Source organism: Bidens hawaiensis, unplaced genomic scaffold (genome assembly GCF_021521415.1).
Source record: "Bidens hawaiensis isolate Kalapana, Puna unplaced genomic scaffold, B.hawaiensis_p1.1 tig00000820_1, whole genome shotgun sequence".
Lineage (NCBI taxonomy): Eukaryota > Viridiplantae > Streptophyta > Magnoliopsida > Asterales > Asteraceae > Bidens > Bidens hawaiensis.
The window spans coordinates 4,177,501-4,201,907 of NW_027491048.1; the positions used below are offsets into that span (position 1 = coordinate 4,177,501).

At 37.0% G+C, this 24,407-nt stretch overlaps 2 protein-coding genes and 2 pseudogenes across 3 annotated transcripts; 1 reads left to right on the forward strand and 3 right to left on the reverse strand.

Annotated features, from left to right (window-relative positions):
- Positions 1 to 3,671: 3,671 nt before the first annotated feature.
- LOC143540436 (phytosulfokine receptor 1-like) lies at positions 3,672 to 9,272 on the forward strand (annotated as a pseudogene). Its single transcript, XR_013136592.1, has 2 exons — positions 3,672 to 5,499; positions 8,536 to 9,272. The product of XR_013136592.1 is annotated as a phytosulfokine receptor 1-like (transcript).
- A 2,537-nt stretch (positions 9,273 to 11,809) lies between these two features.
- LOC143540447 (tobamovirus multiplication protein 3-like) lies at positions 11,810 to 13,843 on the reverse strand (annotated as a pseudogene).
- A 996-nt stretch (positions 13,844 to 14,839) lies between these two features.
- On the reverse strand, positions 14,840 to 18,524 carry LOC143541566 (uncharacterized protein At2g02148-like). The gene is made up of 9 exons (XM_077034364.1): positions 18,471 to 18,524; positions 17,521 to 17,691; positions 16,809 to 16,914; positions 16,122 to 16,475; positions 15,881 to 16,043; positions 15,685 to 15,808; positions 15,553 to 15,606; positions 15,254 to 15,472; positions 14,840 to 15,140 (listed from the first exon to the last, which is right to left on the reverse strand). Exons 1-9 carry the CDS (start codon positions 18,522 to 18,524, stop codon positions 15,039 to 15,041), a joined length of 1,347 nt encoding a protein of 448 aa, XP_076890479.1. The 3' UTR covers positions 14,840 to 15,038.
- Positions 18,525 to 20,220: 1,696 nt separating this feature from the next.
- Positions 20,221 to 22,632, reverse strand: LOC143542773 (uncharacterized). Its single transcript, XM_077035287.1, has one exon. The coding sequence runs from the start codon at positions 22,630 to 22,632 to the stop codon at positions 20,407 to 20,409; it is 2,226 nt and encodes a 741-aa protein (XP_076891402.1). The 3' UTR covers positions 20,221 to 20,406.
- Positions 22,633 to 24,407: the final 1,775 nt, after the last annotated feature.

The following is a 24,407-nucleotide window of genomic DNA, read 5'->3' on the forward strand; positions in this document are numbered from 1 at the left end:
GCCACATATGACCTGAACCAAATGTGTGTGGCAAAAGGCCTACGGCCACACTTTTTTCGTGTGGCCGAAGGTCAATTTTCACGTAGTGCATGTATCTGATAAATAAACTATAAACAATAAACAGTTACCTCATACTACCTATTGTAGACAAATCTGAACTAATCCGAACGCTAAATTTTCACATAACCTGGTTCACCACTTTACGGTTGATAATATAAAGCCAAACCCTAAACTTAAAATAGAAAACTTTAACCTTTAACTTGGTACTACTATATTGGTAAAAAGTTTTTTATGTTCAAACAAACAAAACAAAAGATCCCCCTCCCCCTTTTCACGAAGCCCCAAATAACAAGAATCAAAACCATTTTCTTTATGCACGTCCCCAAGACAAATTAATATGGCTACATATTGCTTTATGATATTTAACGATAAGAAGAAACAAAGAAACGCATATTACTTACTTTGATCTCACACCCGACTACAAACGCTGACGATCGATTTTCCTACCCGGCCCCGAAAACTTTAACCCAATGAATCTATCTGATCACGAACCTGATCCTCGCACCACAAATCGCCGACCACCTGTCTCGATTTTCTGACGAAGTATCAAGTCAAGAATTTCTCATCCACAGTCAGTTAACAAACACGACACTCGACGAAACCCTAACCGCGATTGATGACAAGGCCTTCTTCTTCAAACCCAATATCATGGCTTCAAGATTTCTTTTATCGACAAAGCCGTCAACCAATACCGAAACCTAACCGGCTTGCAATTTTGTAACTCAGATCCAGCGATTCAGTCTACTGTCACATTTGGCAACACCCAAACCCTAAATCGTAAACTTCAAACCTCTTGAGGATTGTCTCCATGCAACGAACCGTGTGTTCAACGAGCCAAAGATCTGATACCACTTGTTAGGAACAAAGCGGCGTGCGGAAGAGAACAAGACACATATGCACAATTATAAACACGCATAAATGAAAATATAAACGACACGAGAATTTAACGTGGTTCAGTCCCTACAAGGGGACCTACATCCACGGGTTGCAACTAGGTTTTCTAATTAGCCCAGAACAAATATTACAATTACATGATGGGTATATATATTACATAAGATTAGGGTTAAACACAATTAGGAACCAAAACCGGGCCCTAATAAAACCGCCCAAAATACCTTTATAACCCAACAATTAGTATTTTCTCTGATATATCTACAAAGTCAGGTTGTTGTAACTTCACAAAATCTGACATGAAATTTTGACGACTTGAAAGGCTTAGCGGGTTTCATTAAGGGATTGGAATCACCGACCGTGGCATCACATCAATAGCTCTGTTGCCATCTCTCAAGACACTTGGCATCAACGATCGACAAATTAATCAAAGCTAAAAATTTATGGTTTCTTCGATTCTTCATACGTATGACCCCTCACGTATATTTCTCTAAAGCCGGCTAGGGTCTCCTTCGGTGTTAAAAATTTTGAAATCGTCTCGTCGATCTCTTCCGCCTCATATACTTTTTTTTTCACTATTTTAAGTTGTCGATTGGGGTTGAGGATTGAATTTTGTGTTAGCATGTAGTTACATGATAAACTGAAATAAAAGAATTCTAAAAATGAGAAATTAAAAGAAAAATACAATATGATCGTTTAACCCCAGATTCAACGGCCAAAATAGATGGGGTTAGCAAAAAAAAATACGAAAACTGTATGATTATATAAATGTCAATGATCAGTTGAAAAAATTTTTAAAATGTACTGAAGTTGCGTAATTCGCCAAATCTCGGGTATGAAAATTACATTTAACTCCGGATATAAAAAAAAAATACAAAATGGACGTATTGCCCCTGACTAAAACGGCTAAAATAAATGGAGTTAGTGAAAAGTACGAAAATGATATGTGTTTTGTTGCAAAAAAATTGTAATGTGTACTGAGGTTGCGAATTGACCAAATCTCATGTATGAAAATGATATTTAACTCTACAGAGAAAATACTTAAAGAAAAAAAAAACAAATTAACAAAAGTGTGAGAAAACTAGTACACATAGTTAAGGGTGTTCAAAAGTATCCGAATCCGTATCCGAATTATCCGACTATCCGTATCCGAGCTATCTGAAATTTCGGATATCCAAAAATTCGGATATCCGAACCCTGGATATCCGAAAATTCGGACTCGGATAGTATTTTTTGGATTTTTCGGATAGTTTGGATATCCGAATTATCCGAAATATTTAAATTTATATTTTTTAATTTTATTTTATATACCATAAAAATAGTTTTGAAGTTGAAACCCTACTTTTGTAAAAAGTCATGTGTCTTAACATAGTTACACAGCCACCATTTTCTACAGATTTACATCTACATTCTTCAACTCTTCATCTTTGCTATGTTTCAAACTTTCCAGGCTCCCATCGGCCACGACAGTACACCGTAGTCGAGACACCACCATCGCAAGGCACCGTCGCCGTACCACGTCTAGGCTCCGGCCCTCATCTAACGTCGTCCATGCCATCTCCACGACCGTCGTTCGTGCCATCTCCATGACCGTCCTCGGTCACCATAACTTGTTTTTGATTCTCAAGATGTTTGTTTTAGAAGATTGTTTAGTTTGAAACAATGGGTTGTTTTTTATTTTGAACAATTTGTGGTTAGTTAGTTGGATTGGAAAACTAAGGTTCTTGAGATGTTAGTAAGTTAAAACAGATTTTGTTTTTTTTTTCCTTTTTTTTATAATTTTCGGATATCCGATTCACTATCCGATCTTCGGATATCCGAAATTCCGAATTGGAATTCGAATTCGGATAGTGAAATCCACTATCCGAAAGGTCCAGATATCCGAATATCGGATATCCAGTTTTGAACACCCCTACACATAGTACATGATACACTTGAAATTTAAACAAAATTGTTAAATTTTCGTAACAATGAGAGCATTGAGTAGTTTGAATTGTAAGTCATCATCAGATAGTGTGAAAGCTCATGGTGAGGACTGAGTAGGGATGTTCATCGGATCAGATAATGGATGATTTGATTTATTCAGTTCGGAGTTGAAATTTTTAGAACCTTATCCAAAATTCGATCTGAATTGATTTCGGATCGATTCGAGTCAGATTCGGATAATCTGAAATAAACTGTATAACAAACATTTCAACAAACGTTTAATTAAATAAAATTAGAAAATCAGAAAATTAAAATAAAACTTAAACAAATGTCTAATTAAATCCATGATCCATCATATTGCTAAAAATTAGAACAGTACATGAATAAAGCTAAACTTCATATAATTAAAACACTTGTCATCTATTTGAATATCCGAATATCTGAACTATCCGAATTTTTTTGAAATCCCTATTCTATTTTGAAAAAGTTATATTAAATCCACGATCCATCATATTCTAAAAAAATTGCAATTTTCGGGATCGGTATTTTCGGTGCATGTACTAGTACGGTACCGAGCTCATCCCTAGATCAAATTATTCATGTTTCTGTTTTGGTTTCGGATTTCGAATTTTCCTAAACACCCATAGGACTGAAGACCAAAAGTCTAAGGGGGTGTTTGGGATTCCTTGTTTTACCTTCTTATAGCTTTTTCCCATAAGTTAATAAGTTACAACTTTGTAGATAAATTAATAAGTTAATAAGTAGCTTAAAATAAGCAATCCCAAACACCCCTTAGAGTTGATAAATTAGGGCAGAGTTGGACAATTTTATGAGCTAGTGAGAGGTTACTGAAGCTGCATTTTTAAAGTGAAATGTAAGAATGAGTCTCGATTATTGAAACTTTCTCGGACTTGGCATGTTATGAGTTTGTTTCTAGAAAGATTTAAAGCTTTCAATATGAAGCAAGATGCAAGATTTTTATAGTATTACGGTTGAGCACGCATATGCACCCGGTCCCAACACAAACAAGGACAATTGACTTGAGTAAACGAGTAAACACGCAAAAGAGAAACTATTGGAATAACAAATCTCCATTTCTCAGATGGGTTTCTCACTAATATCTGAAACCTTTAGTTCTTAATTATTTTTGTCTAATTCAGTTGGTCGATCTATACTAAAATGGTGGTAGCTTTGTGGATATGGGTATTTGTTTTGTTCTCTTTACAAAGTCACCTTCTTGTGATTTCACAAAATCTGGCATGCAATTCCGACGACTTAAGAGGTTTAGCCGGTTTCATGAAAGGATTGGAATCACCAATCAATGGATGGTCCTCTTCAGCTTGTTGCTGCAACTGGGTAGGCATCACTTGCAATTCCTCTTCAGGTAGAATTGTTGGATTACAACTCCCAGATAAAAGATTAGTTGGCCAGTTCTCTAATTCAATATCTTATTTAGATCAGCTTACGACACTCAATCTTTCACACAATTACCTTTCAGGCCCTCTTCCAGTTTCCCTTTTTCATCTCACCCATTTGGAAGCACTTGATTTGAGTAATAATGAATTTAATCATGTTTTGCCGGTTAGCATAAATCTGCCGGCACTTCGTATTAGACATCTCTGATAATTATTTTAGTGGCTCTATTCCATCTGTTTTATGTGTTAACTCCAGCGGAATTCGAGTTCTAATCTTTGCTGCGAACTATTTCACTGGAACTATTCCACCACAATTCGGGAATTGCAATTTTCTTGAACATCTCTCTGTTGCTTCCAATTCTATTTCTGGTATTATACCGGACTTCTTACTCCGATTACCAAGATTGAAGGAACTGGATCTTGATAGAAACGAATTCACCGCCATCAGCGGAATTGGTAATTCCTCTAGTCGATTGGCTCGTTTGGACATTTCGTCCAACAGGTTCTCAGGAAATATACCTGATATCTTTCATAAGTTTCCGAATTTGAGTCATTTTTCAGCTCATTCTAATAAGTTCTCGGGTATGATACCTCCATCGTTGTTAAATTCACAAAGCATTTCTTTTCTCAACTTAAATAACAACTCTTTGGTTGGTTCAGTTGATTTTAACTGTTCGGTGATGGTTAAACTTGCGTCACTTGATCTTGGCAGTAATAATTTTTCGGGCACATTACCAGCTAATCTTGGATCTTGCCGAAAGTTAAAAGCTTTAAATATTTCAAGAAACAAATTCATGTCAGGCCAAATTCCAGAAAGTTTTAGGAATCTTGAGTCTCTTTCTTCCCTTTCACTTTCCAATTGCAGCTTCAGTAACCTCTCATCAACTCTTAAAATCCTTCGATACTGTCCTAATTTAACTGTTTTGGTTCTCACCATGAACTTTTACAATGAAGAGCTGCAAAATGAAGATGATTTACAGTTCAAAGCACTGAAAGTTCTAGTGATTGTTAATTGTAAGCTCATAGGTAGCATTCCATTATGGTTAAACAGATTAACACGGCTGCAGTTATTGTATTTGTCGTTTAACCACTTGACGGGAATGATTCCTTCATATTTAGGTGGTTTTGAGTCTCTCTTTCACTTGAATTTAGCATACAATTTCTTGTCAGGAGAGAACCCAAGAATATAACAAATATACAAAGCATGGTTTCTGTTAGGATTAAACGCACACACGAAACTGAACACACACACGAAGCAGTAAACGAACACGAGGATTTAACGTGGTTAAGTCTAAACTGATCTACGTCCACGGGTGGCAACTAGGTATATCTTTATTGAGTGACAAATATTACAAGTACATAATGTTGTTTATATAGAGACTGAACTAGGGTTAGTAAATTATTATGCAAGAAATCTAAACCGGGCCGGGCTTGGGCCCGACCGCCCACACCCGTCTCCTCTTTTGACTTCATATAATAAACCGGGCCAACAAGGCCTACGAACCCAACAATCTCCCACTCGGAGGCCTTGAGTACTCTCGTCTGCACTCCTGATTGTACTTCTGTAATATGAACATTAAACTTCTTCTAGTTGCCACCGCCTTCTCATCAATTAACCAGAAGGCCCGTTGAAGCTCCCCGGAGCTCCAACACGTCAGTCACGGCTGAAACTGCCCTTGACCCATTCTCTGTCCCTACCGGCTCCCACTGTAACGAACTATCGGATCCTGAGATAACCTGAGAACAAACACTCTCCATATTCAGCAAGTAATTCATTGGAGAGACTTTTACAGCTGGAATACTGGTTTTCTTAATCCACTGTCGACCTGGAATCGTAACTGAAACACGACCTGTGCTCCCACTGTCACGATGTCCCCCAATTGATTTAACCTTCCTAGCTCGTTCATCCTGAATCTTCACTTTGGCTCTGGGTTTGTTACTTGCAAAACGAACCTTCTTCTGCCCACGAGATTCTGTGAACCGGATTTTGTCTTTCACCAAAACTGGATCCACTCCTTTCGATGACATGCCGACCATATACAATGAACCCATTTTCGTGCCACGAGCAACCACAAGATTCCCTTTGACTACTTTCCACTGCCCATTACCGAACTTAACATCGTGCCCCTGGTCATCCAACTGCCCAACTGAAATCAAACGTTTCTTCAAACTTGGAATAACCCTCACGTCTTTCAAAGTCCAAGAAGTACCGGCTGAAGTTATCAAATCAACGTCTCCCATACCCGTAACCTCTAAAATATCATCATTCGCTAGTCGAACCTTTCCAAATCCCCAAATTTAAGATTCTTCATCGTTTCACTACAGTAAGTGGCATGAAACGATGCACCAGAATCCATCACCCAAGCATCAACGCTACTCTCAACACTACAAACCAAAGCCTCATCACTACTGACCCCGTCATCTGTGTCGTCTTCTGTAACGTTCACCTCTTTCTTACCATTCGGACACTGATTCCTGAAGTGTCCTTTCTCTTTACAACCCCAACATTCAATATCCTTACGAGTCTTAGACTGACTCCTCTTCCTGCTCCCACTGCCTCGCTGTTTTCCCCTACCTCTACCTTCTGTGACTAGCATATTGCCTGATGATTCACCTGAACTTCTGCGTCTTGAATCTTCTCCCAGAATCAGATCTCGAATCCCGTCGAAAGTAATATTTGTAGACGAACTACAAACTGCAGTCACTGTTTGCGACCAACTGTCGGGCAAAGAGGATAATAACAAGAGGCCTTGAACTTCATCATCAAACTTAATGTCAACTGACACTAAGCGGGACAAGATCGAATTAAGATTATTGATATGAGTTGTAACTGACCCGCCCTCTTTCATTCTTGTTGTCACTAGCTCTCGGATAAGATAGAATTTATTCGCTGCCGAAGGCTTCTCATACATGTTGGATAGCGCCTCCATCATACCACGTGCTGTGGTTTCTTTCATGATGTTAAACGCCACATCTTCCGACAACGACAAAGTAATACAAGCCCTAGCTTTCTTGTCTAACTTCTTCCAATCTGCTTCTGACATCTTTTCTGGTTTTTCATCCTCAAACACTACATCCAAGTCTTTCTGACAAAGTAGTGCCTCAATCTGCATCTTCCACCAACCGAACTTCTGTCCGTCAAACTTCTGTATCGAAACCTTTCCGTCTTCTGCCATAACAATGACTAAAACGAAAAACTGGATAAAAACAGAGACAGACACAACAATGGCACGGGCCTGAACTTAACAACTGTTCTACTAAACTCTGTTAAAAAATCAACCTATTTATACACAGCGGAATATCGAACTGAAAATCAGAAACTGAAACTTTAAACTGAAACGATAAAACCTGTCAAGCGCGGTTGACACTGGTTCACTGCTTCTTTAATGCTTCTTCTGACTTGACAACTGTTATTCAACAAAAATAAGATCTTGATTCAACTGTTCCTGGCTCGTACTTGGCAAAATAGGATATCGACCCAAATTTCTTTACGGGCTAAACTGCCCAAACTTTGGCCCACACAATCAAATTTGAGCTTGCTGCCCTTGTAATTTAAAAGCCCAAAAAAATTGATCTGGTCTAACTCCTAAGCCCAAACTCAACCTTTTAATTCAACGTGGCCTTCCACTTCTTGACAACAACACCTTGACCACGTTGATCTTCTTAGGTCAGCGATTGAACTGCCGAAAATGAACTGATCGACGGCGTGAATAACTACGGTGGTTACTGGTGGTGTATGGCGGTGGACTGAACCCTAGTCGCGATCGTCGGGCTGGGTTTAGTGGCGGCGAAACAGCGGCGGCGTAAACCCTAACGACAATCGGAGAACCGTAGCGGCGGCGGAACCCTAGCGCAGTAGGGTGGCGGCGGCTGGATGGTTTGGCGGCGACTCGGCTGGTTCAACGTGTTCTTCGTGTGATCTGAACCTAAGCTCTGATACCACTTGTTAGGATTAAACGCACACACGAAACTGAACACACACACGAAGCAGTAAACGAACACGAGGATTTAACGTGGTTCGGTCTAAACTGACCTACGTCCACGAGTGGCAACTAGGTATATCTTTATTGAGTTACAAATATTACAAGTACATAATGTTGTTTATATAGAGACTGAACTAGGCTTAGTAAATTATTATGCAAGAAATCTAAACCGGGCCGGGCTTGGGCCCGACCGCCCACACCCGTCTCCTCTTTTGACTTCATATAATAAACCGGGCCAACAAGGCCTACGAACCCAACAGGTTTCAAGAGATATCCCATCAGATGAACTTCCGCTGGATTTCCCGTTATTAAGGCCAGGGCACTTACAGTACAATCACATAATGAGATTTCCGCCACTATTAGACCTCAGTAACAACCTCCTCACGGGACCAATATGGCCGGAGTTTGGGAACTTGGAAAAACTGCATGTTTTGTATTTGCAACACAACCGTTTATCTGGTGTAATTTCAAGTTCTTTATCAGGTATGAGAAACATAGAGATCCTGGATTTGTCCTATAATAATTTAACCGGCAGAATCCCTCCATCCTTGGGGTCCCTAACTTTTTTGTCCACTGTTTAGTGTCGCTTTTAACAATCTAGAGGGAGTTATTCCTACTGGAGGCCAATTTTTTTCCTTTTCAAACTCTAGCTTCGAAGGAAACCCCGGTTTATGTCATGTTTTCATGGAATGTCAAAATAATCAACACCCGTTGCAAACTCCAGAATCTGAGGATAATGATGATGATAACGAATTCTTCATCCTTCGGTTTCTTGTGTTGACTGGGTTTGGAAGTGGTTTCCTTCTCACTATCATCTCATTACTAATTATTCCCAGAATCAGCAGATCATATTAGCCGTCATATTATAGTTTGGGTATGATAATGAACAATGAGTTTTCTACTTTACAGTATTCTGAGATAAATAATGATTATGGTTATCATTTGATTATATTTATGGTATAACTATAAACTAGGTTAGAATCTCATATATTGCACGGCTTAAATAAATGTAATGTTATAATATTAGTAATAAAAAAGTTATGTCTCTAAAAAACTTATGTATTGCACGGGTTTAATAAACTCGTGATTACACGAGTTGATTAAAATATATTGTAGAAAGAAATACATATTGAGTTGAATAATTTTAACAGATACAACACAAACTATTAAATAATTCAAAGTTTTGCATTATAGATCTAAAGTGTTACTTTTCCCATTTTGTTTAATTAACATTATATTCTAAAATGCTTCATAAATTTAATGAGTTTATATTTAGACAAAGGGTTACTCTATAAAATAGTATGATTGTTTTAATTAGGGCGGACGGGGCATCGCGTGAGGAGGAAGCCATCACGCGTGGTGGCTCTTAGCACACCGCCGCCGCCCCTATGTCACGCTTGAGGAGGGTGGGTTGCGTGATGGCCATCACGCTTGAGGAGGGGTGGTTTCCAAAAAATTGTACCGTTGGGGGAAGTAGCCGTTAGGAAAGGGGGGGGGGTTAAATAAAAAAAACAAAAAAAGCAAATATAAAACCAAAACCAAAACATAAACCAAATCCACCTTAAAACCAAATCCAACTCAAAAACACTCTCAAACTTCCCTTCATTCACAACAAAAAAATATGGCATTTCCGAAACACTCGCTTCCCTTAGACACCGATAGCTCTTCGTCTTCGGAAGATGACATTCTCGAATGGTTCCCGTTGCTATATAACGAACTTGAAGGCCCGAGCCGTCCAAAGAAAAAAGTGGTGGAGCGTGATCGTATACATGCCCACGACGTGCTAATGAACGACTATTTTGTGGAGGAGCCGAAATACAATGACGAGACGTTTAGGGAACGCTTTCGTTTGCTGAAATCTTTATTTTTAAAGATTGTAGCCGACGTCAAAGCAAACGAAGAATGGTTTCAAGAATCTTACGACGCGAGGGGCAAACGAAGTTTTACGGCGCTTCAAAAATGCACATCCGCTATTCGTCAACTAGCGACAGGTAACCCACCCGACCAATTCGATGAATACTTACAAATGTCTGAGAGAACTTCACGTGAATGTCTACAATTCTTTTGTAACGCGATTATATATAAAATTGTATGCCAAAGAGTTTCTACGAAAACCAAGAAGACACGACATTACACGTCTTTACGACGCGCACGAGGCTAGATGACATTTTCCAGGGATGCTCGATAGCATCGATTGTACACATATCGAATGGAGGAATTGTCCATGGGAGTTGCGAGGGGCGTATGTTAGGGGTGATATCAAACGATCGACCATCTCACTAGAAGCGGTTGCGTCAAATGATTTATGGATTTGGCATGCTTATTTTGGTGTTCCCGGCTCAAACAACGACATCTCTGTTCTGTACACATCACCGTTGTTTCAGAGCGTAACAGATGGCACCGCACCTTTCTGTCCGTATTTTGTCAACGGGAGATATTACAGACGTGGCTACTATCTTGTCGATGGTATCTACCCGCAATGGTCTGTTTTTCTGAAAAGCCTTTTCGTTTCCTGTCGAGACCAATGAAAAGGCGTTCAAGAAGTTGCAAGAATCGGCAAGAAAAGATGTCGAGAGAGCTTTCGGTGTTTTAAAGGGTAGATGGTGCATACTTAGTCGACCGGTTCGTGCAATGAAAAAACCCACGATCTCTAGCTACGTGTATGCATGCATCATATTACACAATATGTTAATAAAAGAAGATGAAAATACAATTTCTCTAAATTGGGTACCGGATCCTCCAACTCAAGTTCCCGTTCTCGATGATGTCCAATTAGACTTGTGGGATGAAGATATTCATCATCGGTTGAGATGGGATCTAGTTGAGCTTATGGGTTCTTTAGGTTTGGAATTTCCGGATTCAGACGAGGAGTAAACGTTTATTGTAACTTTTATTTTTTATTTCTAACTTTTAAGTTGAATTATGTTCTAGTAAACTATTGTTTTTATTTTTTAAGTTCTAGTAAAATATTATTTTATTTTTTTAAGTTGCAAAAACAAAAAAATTCCATCACACATCATCACACCACCACCCCTTGTAAAAAACCATCACATGTGATGGATTTAGGGTTGGTGATGTGGCACCATTTGATTGGGTCCCCCCCCCACCCAGGTCATTGGTTTTATTTAGGTTTTATTCAAATTAATAAAAATAGTAAGCTTTGATTACTATTTTACAAATCCCTTTAGATCAATACAATATTATTTAAATAATTTTAGTTTTTGACAACAAATTGATAGAATAACTTAATAAACTTATTGTAGTTGTTTCAACTCCCATACCTACTTGCGCGCAGAAGTACAGATTTAGGGTCCAAATAACTTTAAAACTTTGAAATCATTTGTCGGTGTGATGAACACAAACGCATGGCTCGTGTAAATATAGTTTTGCTCAAAATCAGTTATCTGCTTCAGGGAAACCACGTAAAACATGGAAATCGGTCTTCATGTTTCTAATCTTAATTTACTAACTGTTTTTTCATATCTACTCCATTCTATACATGTTTGTTCTCGTATTTTGTATTGTAACACGAATTATTGGAATAAAGAACAAATCTTTCAATATTTTATTACTACAGATGAGAGATCAGTTTCTTTTAAAAGCTTTCAATATCTTTGCACTTCATGGATTCAGCTTCTGGAAATATTCTGCATTTCTATTCTCTTCAACAGAAAAACCAGTTCCATACAAGAAATCTTGTCTTCATTTCACATAATCACGAATTCATAATATTCTCAGCGTATATTGTGATATTGATTAATCCCTCGTTTAGGCGGCAACTTCTTCAAAATAAAAAGAACTAGAGCTGAAGGTAGTATCTCCACCAACTGTAATTCAAAAAAAAATAATCGGTCCCAAAATGCAATAAAAATTTCTCAAAAAGTTCAAACATATGACACATTGAATTAAAGCAAGCAAGTTTACTAAGTAGTATACAAAGTTCAAAACAGGATGTTCCAACAAATCCAGGTTGGCAACTCTATGAAATGCACTAAAGCACATCTAGCCATCAAAAAATGATAATAAAATAAGTATAAATGCATATAAATATGTTCATGTAACAATCTTAGCAACGAAATGTCGACGTACCATGACACATCTTATGAGGAAACATGTAAAGCAGATACTTGTAACATATCCAACCTGAATGAAGAAAACAAATCAAAATATCATGCTATAATATATAATTATATATACATAGATATAACTGATCAATTTGATAAAAACGGTTAAACATATATGTGCATGCCTCCTGCAACTTCTTTCGTCGGCCTTTTGATTCCACAGGAAATCGTTGCAACATTAAAAAGAGCCTGCGACAGATGAAATTATACATTTATAATATTTAAAAATACAAAACTCAACAAATATATATATATACATAAAAGTATGAAGTACCTTCCTCCAAATAGCAGAAAGCCCAAGGCAGCAAACAAACACACCCCCGCAAAGAACATCTTGGAAAGCATCACCATAACACGCACCGGCTTCCACCAGATCATTAGCCACAATGCTATCTGTTAAGAAATTAAATATTACATTAATTACCTGCGTCATATTTCATCTGAGTAAAAATATCTTTTACCTGTATTGCGTAGATCATTCCATTTACTGTGTAAAAGGTAGGCCGAAGACAATCAGTTGAAACACCCCGCGCCTGTCAAAGGTTACTTACATTAACATCCAATACCAAGTCACCAAGTTTTATGTTTTTTAAATTTTAAATCACATCATGTTTAAATAACATTAACCGAAACTGGTAGTAAATTTCAGCCCAAAATAACACCAAGAGCGCGTAGGTAGTGAAAAATGCAAGACTTGGTACATCAAGCAAGATATGTTGTAGAATCTGATCAAATTAATAATGCAAGATTATCACTGCTTAGTTAACATGATAAAGAATTTAAAGAACATTCTAACCTGTTGTTTCAAGTTTTGAATATCGCGACGAAAAACAAAAATTAAACATCTAACTGCAACAGATATAATACATTAGTAAACATCACACAAACATATGTTTCATGGGTTTGGATACTGTGAGAATCAAGCAGTGTAATTATTTATAACACAATGTAATTATAGTGTAGTGTAATTAAAATTAATTACACTACTTATTTTCACAGTTAGCATGTTAATTTAATTTGTACGTTAACTTTCCTCGTGTTTCATAAATTATAGACTCAATATACCAACCTGCATTAACCACAAAATTAAGAAAATGAAAGACCTTCTGAGTCGTCCAACCGTACTCGGGCACTCTTTGCTGTATCCGAACCAATTGCATCTACAAGAAACCACAAAAACACAATTCAAAATTATGTTTCCAACAAAAAAACTGAATAATAATATTAATAATGATAATAAATCACGTACCATTGCAACAATAGCAACAAGGCCATAAAGAAAAGCAATAGCATGATATATTCGATCTTGCCAAAGGGTTGTGTCATTTAATGCATGCCACCAATCAGAAGCATCTTTAAGGCTGAACATCATCATCACCGTCGGATTAAACGTGCCAACGATGGCACTATACATTGCCGGAGGTTAGTTATTAGCGACGGTTGAATAGTGTGTTGTTTGATGGGTAGTTTTTGATGATATTACAGTTGTGAATAGGCCGGCCAACGTGTGAAGGATGTATATCTTGAGGATCAACGAGTCGAATGTAAATATGTTTTATAGCTACAAGATATAATAAAGTTTTAAAATGCCAAATAATTATTTTAAAAACTGTAAAAAGTGTAACATTCGATGTAAAAATTATTATTTAATAAAGGTGTGTAAATATAAATTCAATATACTTTAATGATTATTTATTCTCATGAAAATGTTGAATCAATCATATAGTTTCATTATTTATTTGATTAGAAACTTAAATATTTAAATAGAATTTGATTAAATCTAGAACGCCCTGCTTGCGGTGCACGCATATAATGTATATATGTGTGAACCCTCGGGTGAGCAAAAGTAAAATTGCACTAATTTTGACGTTATTTTACTAATCTCATGAAAATAACGTTAAAAGTGGCGGAAGGTTAATCAGGCATCATGTGGTGGCGTTGATAGCCGAAAGACAAGGGCACATGCACCAATCAGCCGGTGTTCCGATGATTGAGTGCTATGTGCCTTATGTCCAAGGCTTGATGCAAAACTACTATCGAGCCGGGGGTCTCACTGGAAGCAGCCTCTCTATCCCTATGGGATAGAGGTAAGGCTGTCTACATCTTACCCTCCTCAGACCCTATCATAGCATTGCTATTGGTGGGATATACTGAGTACGATGATGATGATGATGATGATGATGATGATGATGATGATGATGATTAAATCTAGAAAACTGAATAGTAACCTCCAAAGATTTAGACATTTTTCATTTTAATAAATTATTAAATCTGTTAGCTGTTCTCAAAAAAAAATGATGAATGTAGACATGAAAAAAAAGTGTTCTTGTCTTTTTTTTAAATAAAATTAGTAACGAACGAATATAAATAAACGTTTTTCAATTCGTTGCTTTCGCTTATTATCAACAACAATAATAATAGTTAAAAGTAATATAATTTAACCATTTAGCTATATACATACAAACTCTGCTACAATATATACATATACCCTGTCCTGCATAACACAAAAACTCATAACTGTCCTAACTGTAAAAACAGTACTAATAAAATCAACACAATCAATGTTGTTCTAAAAATTGGACACACAAGGTTCATCTACCATGTCTTAACATATTGCTTGTTTACAACCACTAGAAACATTACGTTCCCAGCCTCTTGATACCGCACTCTGAGCAGAACTTGGAAGTTTCACGCAAATATGGAGCACCGCATTCATCACAAAACTTTGCAGGACTCGTTGGCTACAACACCAAATCACAAACAATTTACAAACTAAAACGAGTGAAAGATGTTTCAATTTAAATATTACCAGAAACCAATTCAACAAATAAAAGCAAGAGTTAAAAAAATTCACCAGTACATGCAAACGACCTCCAAGATGACCAAGTGGTTGTAAACAAGCCATTTGTTGAGACATGGAAGGTGAACCCTGTGTGTGCCCAATCTCAGAACCACATTGACCGTGTTGAGAATACTGACCATGGCCCATAGATTGGTGGTTCGGATTCACCATATGGAATTGACCCTGGTGTGGAAGACTCTGCATATGCTGTTGTTTTGATGGTGTCTGCTGCTGAACATATAATAAACGATTGTAAAAAAATGATATTTATCATATTATCAAAATCAAGATATTTAAGAAACAAATCTTACTTGATAGCCTTGAGCAACAGACATTGGAGAAGAATTATCAGCACCAGGAAAAGCCTAAACAAATTAATAAAGGTAATATATCATGATTACCTCCGATATTAATATAAGTAAAAAAAATATTTATAAACTTACTGGAAAACCAGGAATATTTGAAACAGAATTTGAACCCGTGCGTCTGTATTTATGCCTTGGGGCATAAAACTTGTAGTCAATATGAGAGACGGCTACATCGTTTCTACCGGTCAACCTCTTAAACCTATATTAAACAAAAGTTAATTTAATTATCTATAGCCTGATTATAATATTGAAGGTTACACTTGAAATTTACCACTCTGCATTATCTGTATGTGTTATTGTTGGTTTTTCAATAATATCCAAACCATTGACTACAACAAAACGAACCCGTTTCTCTTCTTGTATCACTAATTCAGGAAATCTTGACCTTGTTTCGAAAGAAGTTGCAAGTTCCCGTCTTTTAAACGTGCAATCTCCTGCTTGTAATGCATTAATAAATGTATGCTGTATGCAACAAGTATTATCAATTAAAAGTAAATAAATAAATAACTTACCTTTCCTGGGAAATTTCTTTGCTAGCTTTCTATACAAACCGCCAGCAGCTTCAAGTGCAACTCCAATCGTCTTCTCACGCATGCCATCAACTGATGCAATTCTCATATTTACTTCATTAACCAAAGTTTCATACACATTTGCCACATACATTAATGGCAATACATACTGTGGGTCCCCTTCATATTGAACATCTCTCGTCTTTCTCTTGCCCGTTTTGTCTTCCATTGACTGAGACATATCGGTCTCAGAATCTGTTACTTCAACAACATGTGATCCAATGAAAGTATCCACTACGGAATCCAAAAATCTCGCTCTTGCAGTTTCTATTGGCGAAATAAGTATACAAATTGCAGCTTAAATGTTTAATTTCAGTAGTAAGCAATAATTCACAAGCAACATGGTGTGCAAACTTTAACAGTACCATTGGGTGATATAATATCATATGAATCCCTTGATGAACCACTAGTATCAAGGCTTGAATGGCCTTGAAGTGGTAAACTATTCTGATAGCTTTCATGCATACACTCCTGCATATGAAAGAAATTATACTATAACAATTAGCTATACAGTCAACATCGGTAGGATACAAATTGCAGCTTAAATGTATACAAATTGCAGCTTAAATGTTTAATTTCAGTAGTAAGCAATAATTCACAAGCAACATGGTGTGCAAACTTTAACAGTACCATTGGGTGATATAATATCATATGAATCCCTTGATGAACCACTAGTATCAAGGCTTGAATGGCCTTGAAGTGGTAAACTATTCTGATAGCTTTCATGCATACACTCCTGCATATGAAAGAAATTATACTATAACAATTAGCTATACAGTCAACATCGGTAGGATATCGGTTATCGGTCCCCATGTGAAATATCGGTCAAAATATCGGTCAGAATATCAGTAGTCGGCGATATTGACTGATATTGGACCGATATATCCGATATCAGTGTTTTAAGTCTTAATTTTCAATTTTTAGTGTTTAAAGTTGGTGTTTTTAAGTCATAATCAGTTCCTACTTGCTACAATTGTTAGTGTTTTGCAAGTTGCAAAAGGTTAATTTGTTATTGGTTGAAGAGTATACTGAATTTTTAGTGTTAAATTGCTATATATATAAATTCTGGACAATACTAAAATTATTGATATCCCACCACAATAACCGATGTCTCAAATATAGGTCCTTGGCCGATACCCAATATATTTCCACATTAACTGATTAGTTAATTAGGGGTGTAAACAAGCCGAGCCGAGCCTAGTTTCGAGTTCTGCTCATTTAGCTTATAGAGAGCTCGAGCCTAGTTTCTAGCTCGGCTCGTTTAACTTATAGATAGCTCAAGCTCGGCTCACTTGTTATATATCAATAAATTTGTATATATCTATAATTACACAAAACTCACAAAAGCACTAGAGTCATCTTCATTATCTAAGCTCCCATCCGTAACCGCACCACGGTCAACCATAGGTTCAATAATCTCACCGGACCGTCCATCGACAATATTGAGATCATGCAAAGACGTGTCGTCTATATACGAATCAGCCGATCTCAAATTATACTGTTGAACCGAACCCTAGCTCCCATCTAACTATCCAATTGAGAATCTGAACCCTACAATTTCCCAAATTTAGAAACCCTAGAAATTGAAAACCCTAAACTCACAAAATAAACACATAATTATTAATCATATAACCTAATTGTTATGATCAACCAATTGTAAAGTTGAGGTGATTGATAATAATATTGATTGAGTGATGTAATTGGGTGAATTTGAAAGGTGAAGATAATAATAACGGCTATGTATGTATGTATAGATTGAGGAATACGAACCTGAGGGTGAGCTTGCTTCCGGCAAGTGTAAAGAAGCTCCCGAGCCTGTGATTGATCACCGTACCAGCTCCCGAACCGGTGAGATTGAACGTTTTGTAATGATATGAGGGGTGGAGAATTTACATGTTTACCCCTTGAAAAGTTCGTAACTTTGTAAATATAAATTCGTTTGTTGATTTTAGGGATGAGCAAAACGGGTACTTGTATAGAATCGGTACTAAGTTTTATTTTATATTTTTTGATACCGGTACCAAGAATTTGAAAAAATCGGAAGCAATATTCGGTAACAATACCGGTACCCCTCATCCCCTAGTTGATTTTGACTTAGGGGTTGTTTGGTTCCATTCAGGTTTGAATGAGTCGGATCTGAATGAACCTCTGTCCCATTCAGCAACAACAATAAGTCTGAATGATTCAGACATAAGTTTAACCATTCAGATGTTTTTTCTGTTTGAAACCAAACAATCTGAAGTCTGAATGAATCAGATGTTTACATCTGAATGGTTCCATTCATATGTAAACAAACAACCCCTTAATCTTTTGAATCTTGGAGTTAGGGGTGTTCTTCGGGTTCATTTTTTGGGTCGGGTTATTCGAATTTTAAAGTTTTAAACCTTGACCCGAAACCCAACCCGAATCTCTCACGGGTTTTTCGGGTTCGGGTTTTTTCAGGTTGGGTTAATCGGGTTTCGAGTATCCTAGAAAACAAAACAAAAAATTTAAAAACTACAATACTAAAATTAAAATAACATATTATTCTTTGTTTGTAAGCAAATAATCAAATAAATCAACATAACTTGATAAAACAATCCAAAAGAAGAGTAAAACTAACTCGAACCATAATCACTTTCAATCGGGCGTGATTTAGCTGTTCGATTACGGTTGCTATTAGTAATTAACGGAAAACATAAATTAACAATAATCGATCTATAATAGTTGTAATGACAACAATCGATTATGACTAGATTTTGATAACTTTAGTGGCTACGAGCCTAAGACTAAGCCTATTATACCTAAATATATATTATTTCAAAACTAAAAGTTTATTCGGGTTGACCCGAAACTTATAAATCAAACCCGAGAACCAACCCGAATTACTTCGGTTCGGGTCCGGGTTAGTCTTTTCTCGGGTTCGGGTTTTTCGGGTCGGGTTAGTTCGTTTTCTCGGGTTGGGTTTCGGGTAAAAGTGACAGCCCTACTTGGAGTAAACTAATTGCTAATCTTTTAGAATGGAAACCCTGACTTGCTGGTTTTCTTTTCTAGCTTTGTTCTGTTTCTTATTTAGGTTTGTTGTGCTTTACTCGTTTTAGTTGTTACTATTTATATTAAAGTGTTCGGATCACTTCTATGTTACTGATATACCTACCTCTTTTATTCTTATTTGATGTTTTCTTGTTGGTTATAACTTATGACTATCTTAGCTGCACTTTATATTATTTGCTTTATATAATTTACCACACTGGAAAACTTTCGTTTGGAGTCAGGGTTTCATCTAGAGGGATTTCACCCTCTATAGACCTTATTCGGATTTTATTGGGTACATTTGTTTGTTAGTTTTCAATACAATGCAATACTATTCAAAATCAAAAGTCTAAAACTTGACACGTCAAATAACAAAGTAGACACGGTTCAAATAAGAAATCCAAAGTCCAAAACTCTAATATCAATACCATATAGAATAATAAAACTTTGTTTCATTTGTACAACTGATTCAGATCAAGTCGCCATAGCACAAAATCCATTCAAATATGATCTGTAAACTCAAATCAAAACCTGACTTAAAACCGAGTCTAAAAAATGAACAAAACCGCCTTGCCCTCACCCTTCGATGTCCCTAACATAAGTTTTAAGTTTTTGATCTTTAAGTATTGAACTATTGATATAGCCTTCTTTTAAGAAACTATTTCGCCTATTACAAAAATCTCACAAAACTGAGGAAACAAAACAATTAAAAGAATCAGACATCTATCTACATGAGATTATCGACACCTCATTTTACTGCCAAAACTTTCTGAATGCCTTCCGGCTTCCATCAAGTCAATATCAGTTTCAACACAACTGAATTTTGACTGAGCTCCAAATCAGCATACTCCAACAAAACATGTGTTAAGGAACACAGTAACATTTGACTTCTCACATAGTTCATGTCTTTTTAACAATTCCACCATCCATGTACCTGTAATGATCAAAAGCTGAAGATAATTTTGACTTATTTCTTGTCAAACAGGAATTAAAATAATATATAGAAACTAACAGCAAACAAATACATACCAGATAACAAAAACAGGTTGTGCTTGACAAACGATGGTACCCTGATCATCCTGATCGATCCCTTGATCTCGCTTTTTATGGCTTCCGGTCTATTGTAATCAGTAAGTTTGACCAATTGCAGAAGTCAATAGCAGGATCTTGATCCAAATTCACGACGCCCACATGCAAAAATCCATGATTTTGGATCCTAATCACTAACACCGTTCATAAGCTGTCTTCCAATCATCTCATTATGCAATTCCTCTGCTTCTTTTATGTTGCCAACCTTATTATATTTCTTTACAAGACAGCCATATATAATATCATCTGGATGAACACCATTTACAACCATCTCGTTAAACAAACTTCTAGCTTCTACAATTTGATCACATTTACAAAGCCCGCAAATCAAAGCAGTATACGCGTAAAGATCAAGCTTTACACCACTTTTTACCATTGTATCCTTCAAGCTCAAAGCTTCTTCAACATTCCCATTTTTCAAATTCCCATCAATTAAACACGTGTAAGCAGTTACATCGGGAATCAAACGCTTCTCCAGCATTTCATCGAAAAGTTTCGAGGCAACTTCTAAACGATTGTTTTTACAAAGCCCGTTAATAAGAGCTGTGTAAACAATAACATTAGGTATTAATCCATCACTCAACATTTTATAAAAATAATCTAAACCCTCTTGAACACATCCAAGTTTACACAAACCATCGATTAACACACTGTATGTCACAGTTGACGGTATCATACCTATATCATTCATTTCTTGAAACAAATCAAGAGCTTCTTTTGATTTTCCCGATTTAATATACGCATCCATTATTGTTGTATAAATCACAAAATTTGCATCGGTACCGCTTTTCTTCATTTCCTTAAGTACAACCTTAACATCATCGAACATTTTCTCGTTACAAAGTCTTAAAACAAGAGTACCATATAACAACAAATCAGGTTTGATGTTCTTCGACTCCATCTGTTCCCAAACATCCATCGCTTTACTAATATTTTTGGATTTTATATACCCGTGAAAAAGACTCGTGTAGCCTTTTAAATTTGGTGATAAACCAATTTTAACCATTTCTTTAAAAAACTCTTCGGCTTCCTTCATTTTACCTTCTTTAATAAGACCATCTAATAACGCTGTACACGTAACAATATTAACTGCAACACCTGCCTCGGACATTTCTTTAATCAACCGCACAGCCTCCAAAATACAACCCGCTTTACAATTTGCATCGATTAAAGACGTATAAGTGAATTCATTGGGAACAAGACCGACCCGTCTCATATCCATGAAAAACTTGATTGCTCCTTGCAACATTCCTTCTTTACAGAACGCGTCAATAAACGTGCTGTAAGTTACAACGTTCGGTTTTAACCCGTCTTTCTTCATGTGATGAAGAAACTCAAATGCTTGTGGCATTTTCCCAAACTTATAGAAACAGTTTATTAACGCATTGTATGTGATCACATCGGGACGACATCCACTACTTTTCATATCAGTATACACACATGTTGACTCGGTCAACTCCCCGAGCTTACCGTGCCCATCTATAAGCGTATTATAAGTAACAACATCCGGTGTCACGTTTAACCTTTTCATATCAATATAAAGCCTCCGTGCACCTTTCATATCACCTTCTTTACACAAATAATCAATCATAATATTATACGTAAACACCGAAGGCCTAACACCGGCCCCAATCATTTCCTTAAAAAACTTCTTCAACAACTCGCCCCGACCCGTTTTCGTCAACCTACCCAAATACAAATTACACGAACGGGCCTTCGGAAGCACTTTAAACTCTCTCATTTTATCAAAACACATGTTCGCCTCCTCAAACCTCTCCAACTCCACTAACACATTAAACACTGTATCGAACACGCCCCACCCAAACCGACAAGTATCCCGAGTCACCCACATTGCATCAAACACATCCCAACTGGGCAAAACTAGGTTTGAATTTACGAAATCTTTCAAAACACCATGAGCATCGGTGTACTGTTTATGAAAAAACAAAATGTGGGCTAGTATACAATACGCCTCGCTCGTGTGGCAAAAGCCGGGTCGGGTTTTGGCTAACTTAAAGAAGTTGAAAGCTAATAAAGGTTGTTCCTTTAAGTGTAATAATAATATGTTTGAAACAGAAACTGGGGCTAAAGGTGAATTGAACAATTTGGTAATCCTGTAATCATCCCAACGCTCATTCTTGACAATTACGGTAATAATATTACGGTCAAGACCGTGGGGTGAATTATCGCAAGTGGGTTTACTGGAATATGATATGAATAAGTAAACGCAAAATAATATATTTGAATTTGAATTAGTTAATGTTGTTGATGATAATAAGAGGCTTACGCGATGATTTGGGTTTGTGGTTTTAGTTCTGCCCATGATGACGAGGCTGCGGAGAAAGATGAACATGGTCTGGGCGAACTAGGCGAGTGAGGTTCCATTCATTTCATTGTACAATGGTGATTAGGGTTTTAGTTTGAAGCGAAGTGGTGTTGAAGAAGAAGATAGTTGGGGTTTAGTTTAGCCACCAGGGTTCAAGAGGAGAAGTGGCAAGGTCTGGTGTGGTACAGTGAGTACGGGTCGGGTATGGTTATATGGGTTTGGGCTAGGTGTTAGTATTGGCCCAATGTTCCATGGGTTAGACGTTAAGGTGTTCAACTAGTAGACAACATGGTTGTTTTGTTTTCTTCAAAGGTGCTCCTAAAATTTTATAACCTTAAAATACAAGTCGTTAGGCGGACTTTAGGTGTCCAATTGGGAAGTTGGAAGTACTCGGCTTTAGTCAGAGAGTACTCGGAGATGGCTCACCGGAGATTACTCGGGGATTACTAGTTGAGTACTCGGCGCCGAGGCGTAGAGGTGCACAAATAGGGTATTAGAAAAACTCAGTTTCAGGTATGATCGGGTATTGGAAAATCGGGTATTAGCAATACCCGGGTCGGGCTCGGGGTTTCGGGTATTGGAAAAACCCGGTTCCGGGTATGGAACCGGTTCGGGTTTTCGGGTATTACCGGGTATAAATCGGGTCCAGTTCGGGTACGGGTTTTGTTACTAAAATTCATACCCTATCTGTATCCTACGGCTAGGTCGGGTATGGGTTCGGGTATTAAAAACCCAGGTATAAAAAATCCGGTTCCGGGTTCGGATATTTTGTTCACTCTACCTAGGCGCGATTTTTATAAATAATAATAATAATAATAATAATAATAATAATAATAATAAAATATAATTTTGTATATATCCCTACAATATAATTCTCAGGCACATCGAAATTTCAGTAAAGATAAGAAGAAATTGTGAATTTCTTAATTGACCCATTGGCAAGTTGACATTTTGGTAGTTTGGATAGATTAGAGGAAAACACATGTGTGTGTATCTAATAGGGGTTTTTCTTCTTGTGGGTTTGGAGAGTAGTGTTTTCATGGTAGGTTCAGTCGTGATAAAAGTTGTTTCACGCGAAGTGACCAAACAAACACACACACACAAAGTGCTTTGACAACTAACATGTGTTTCTACCATTTGTGTTTGATACCTTTGGTTTCTTCACACCTGAGGCTGTGAAGCTACTTAGTCGAGCCCAATGACAAAGGGTCATGAATAGTAATTTTAAGGCTCACAAGATCTATTAATGTAATTTTTAAAAGACTTAGTTTTGCTATTCAAAGAGGACTATAGGTCATTTGGTTTTGACTTAGACTGAGAGTCGGGCCGGCTATGCCTTTCGGTTTCGACTAGATGTACCATATGAGCTCATCAATTTTGGACAAGTATATTATATGTGCACTTTAGGTACCATGTGCTCATCAATTTGTTGATACTTATATTAAAGGGTTTTTGTTCTTTTTCTTTATGTTCCAGACTTCCAGTCTAGCAAAAGTAATTGTAACCATGTCTACCTAACTACCTCATCATTTCAACTAGACTTAAAACGATATGTAAGTGTTATACCTGAGCCAAGACAAGACATCAAACAACATGTTAAATGTAGGAAGTTGGTACATGTTTATCACATGAAGCCTTCCATCATTCTATGTGCATGCTAGAGTAAGCCATTTTTCATGATTGATTTCTCTGTTCTCGAGTAGTCATCTACGAAACAACCATCTTCTATTTTGATGGGGTGTTCTCTTAATTCTTTTCTATCATGCTTCTGTTTGTCGTTAGCGGTGCTAATAATTTCAGAT

Coding starts and splice junctions, on each gene's coding strand:
- LOC143541566 (XM_077034364.1), bottom strand. CDS start 18,524: ATGAACCCGAAGAACACCCCTAACTCCAAGATTCAAAAGATTAAGGGG. Junction 15,473..15,552: donor CTGTTGCTCAAGGCTATCAA/GTAAGATTTGTT, acceptor TTATATGTTCAG/CAGCAGACACCATCAAAACA. Junction 15,141..15,253: donor GAGGTCGTTTGCATGTACTG/GTGAATTTTTTT, acceptor TTGGTGTTGTAG/CCAACGAGTCCTGCAAAGTT.
- LOC143542773 (XM_077035287.1), bottom strand. CDS start 22,632: ATGTTCATCTTTCTCCGCAGCCTCGTCATCATGGGCAGAACTAAAACC.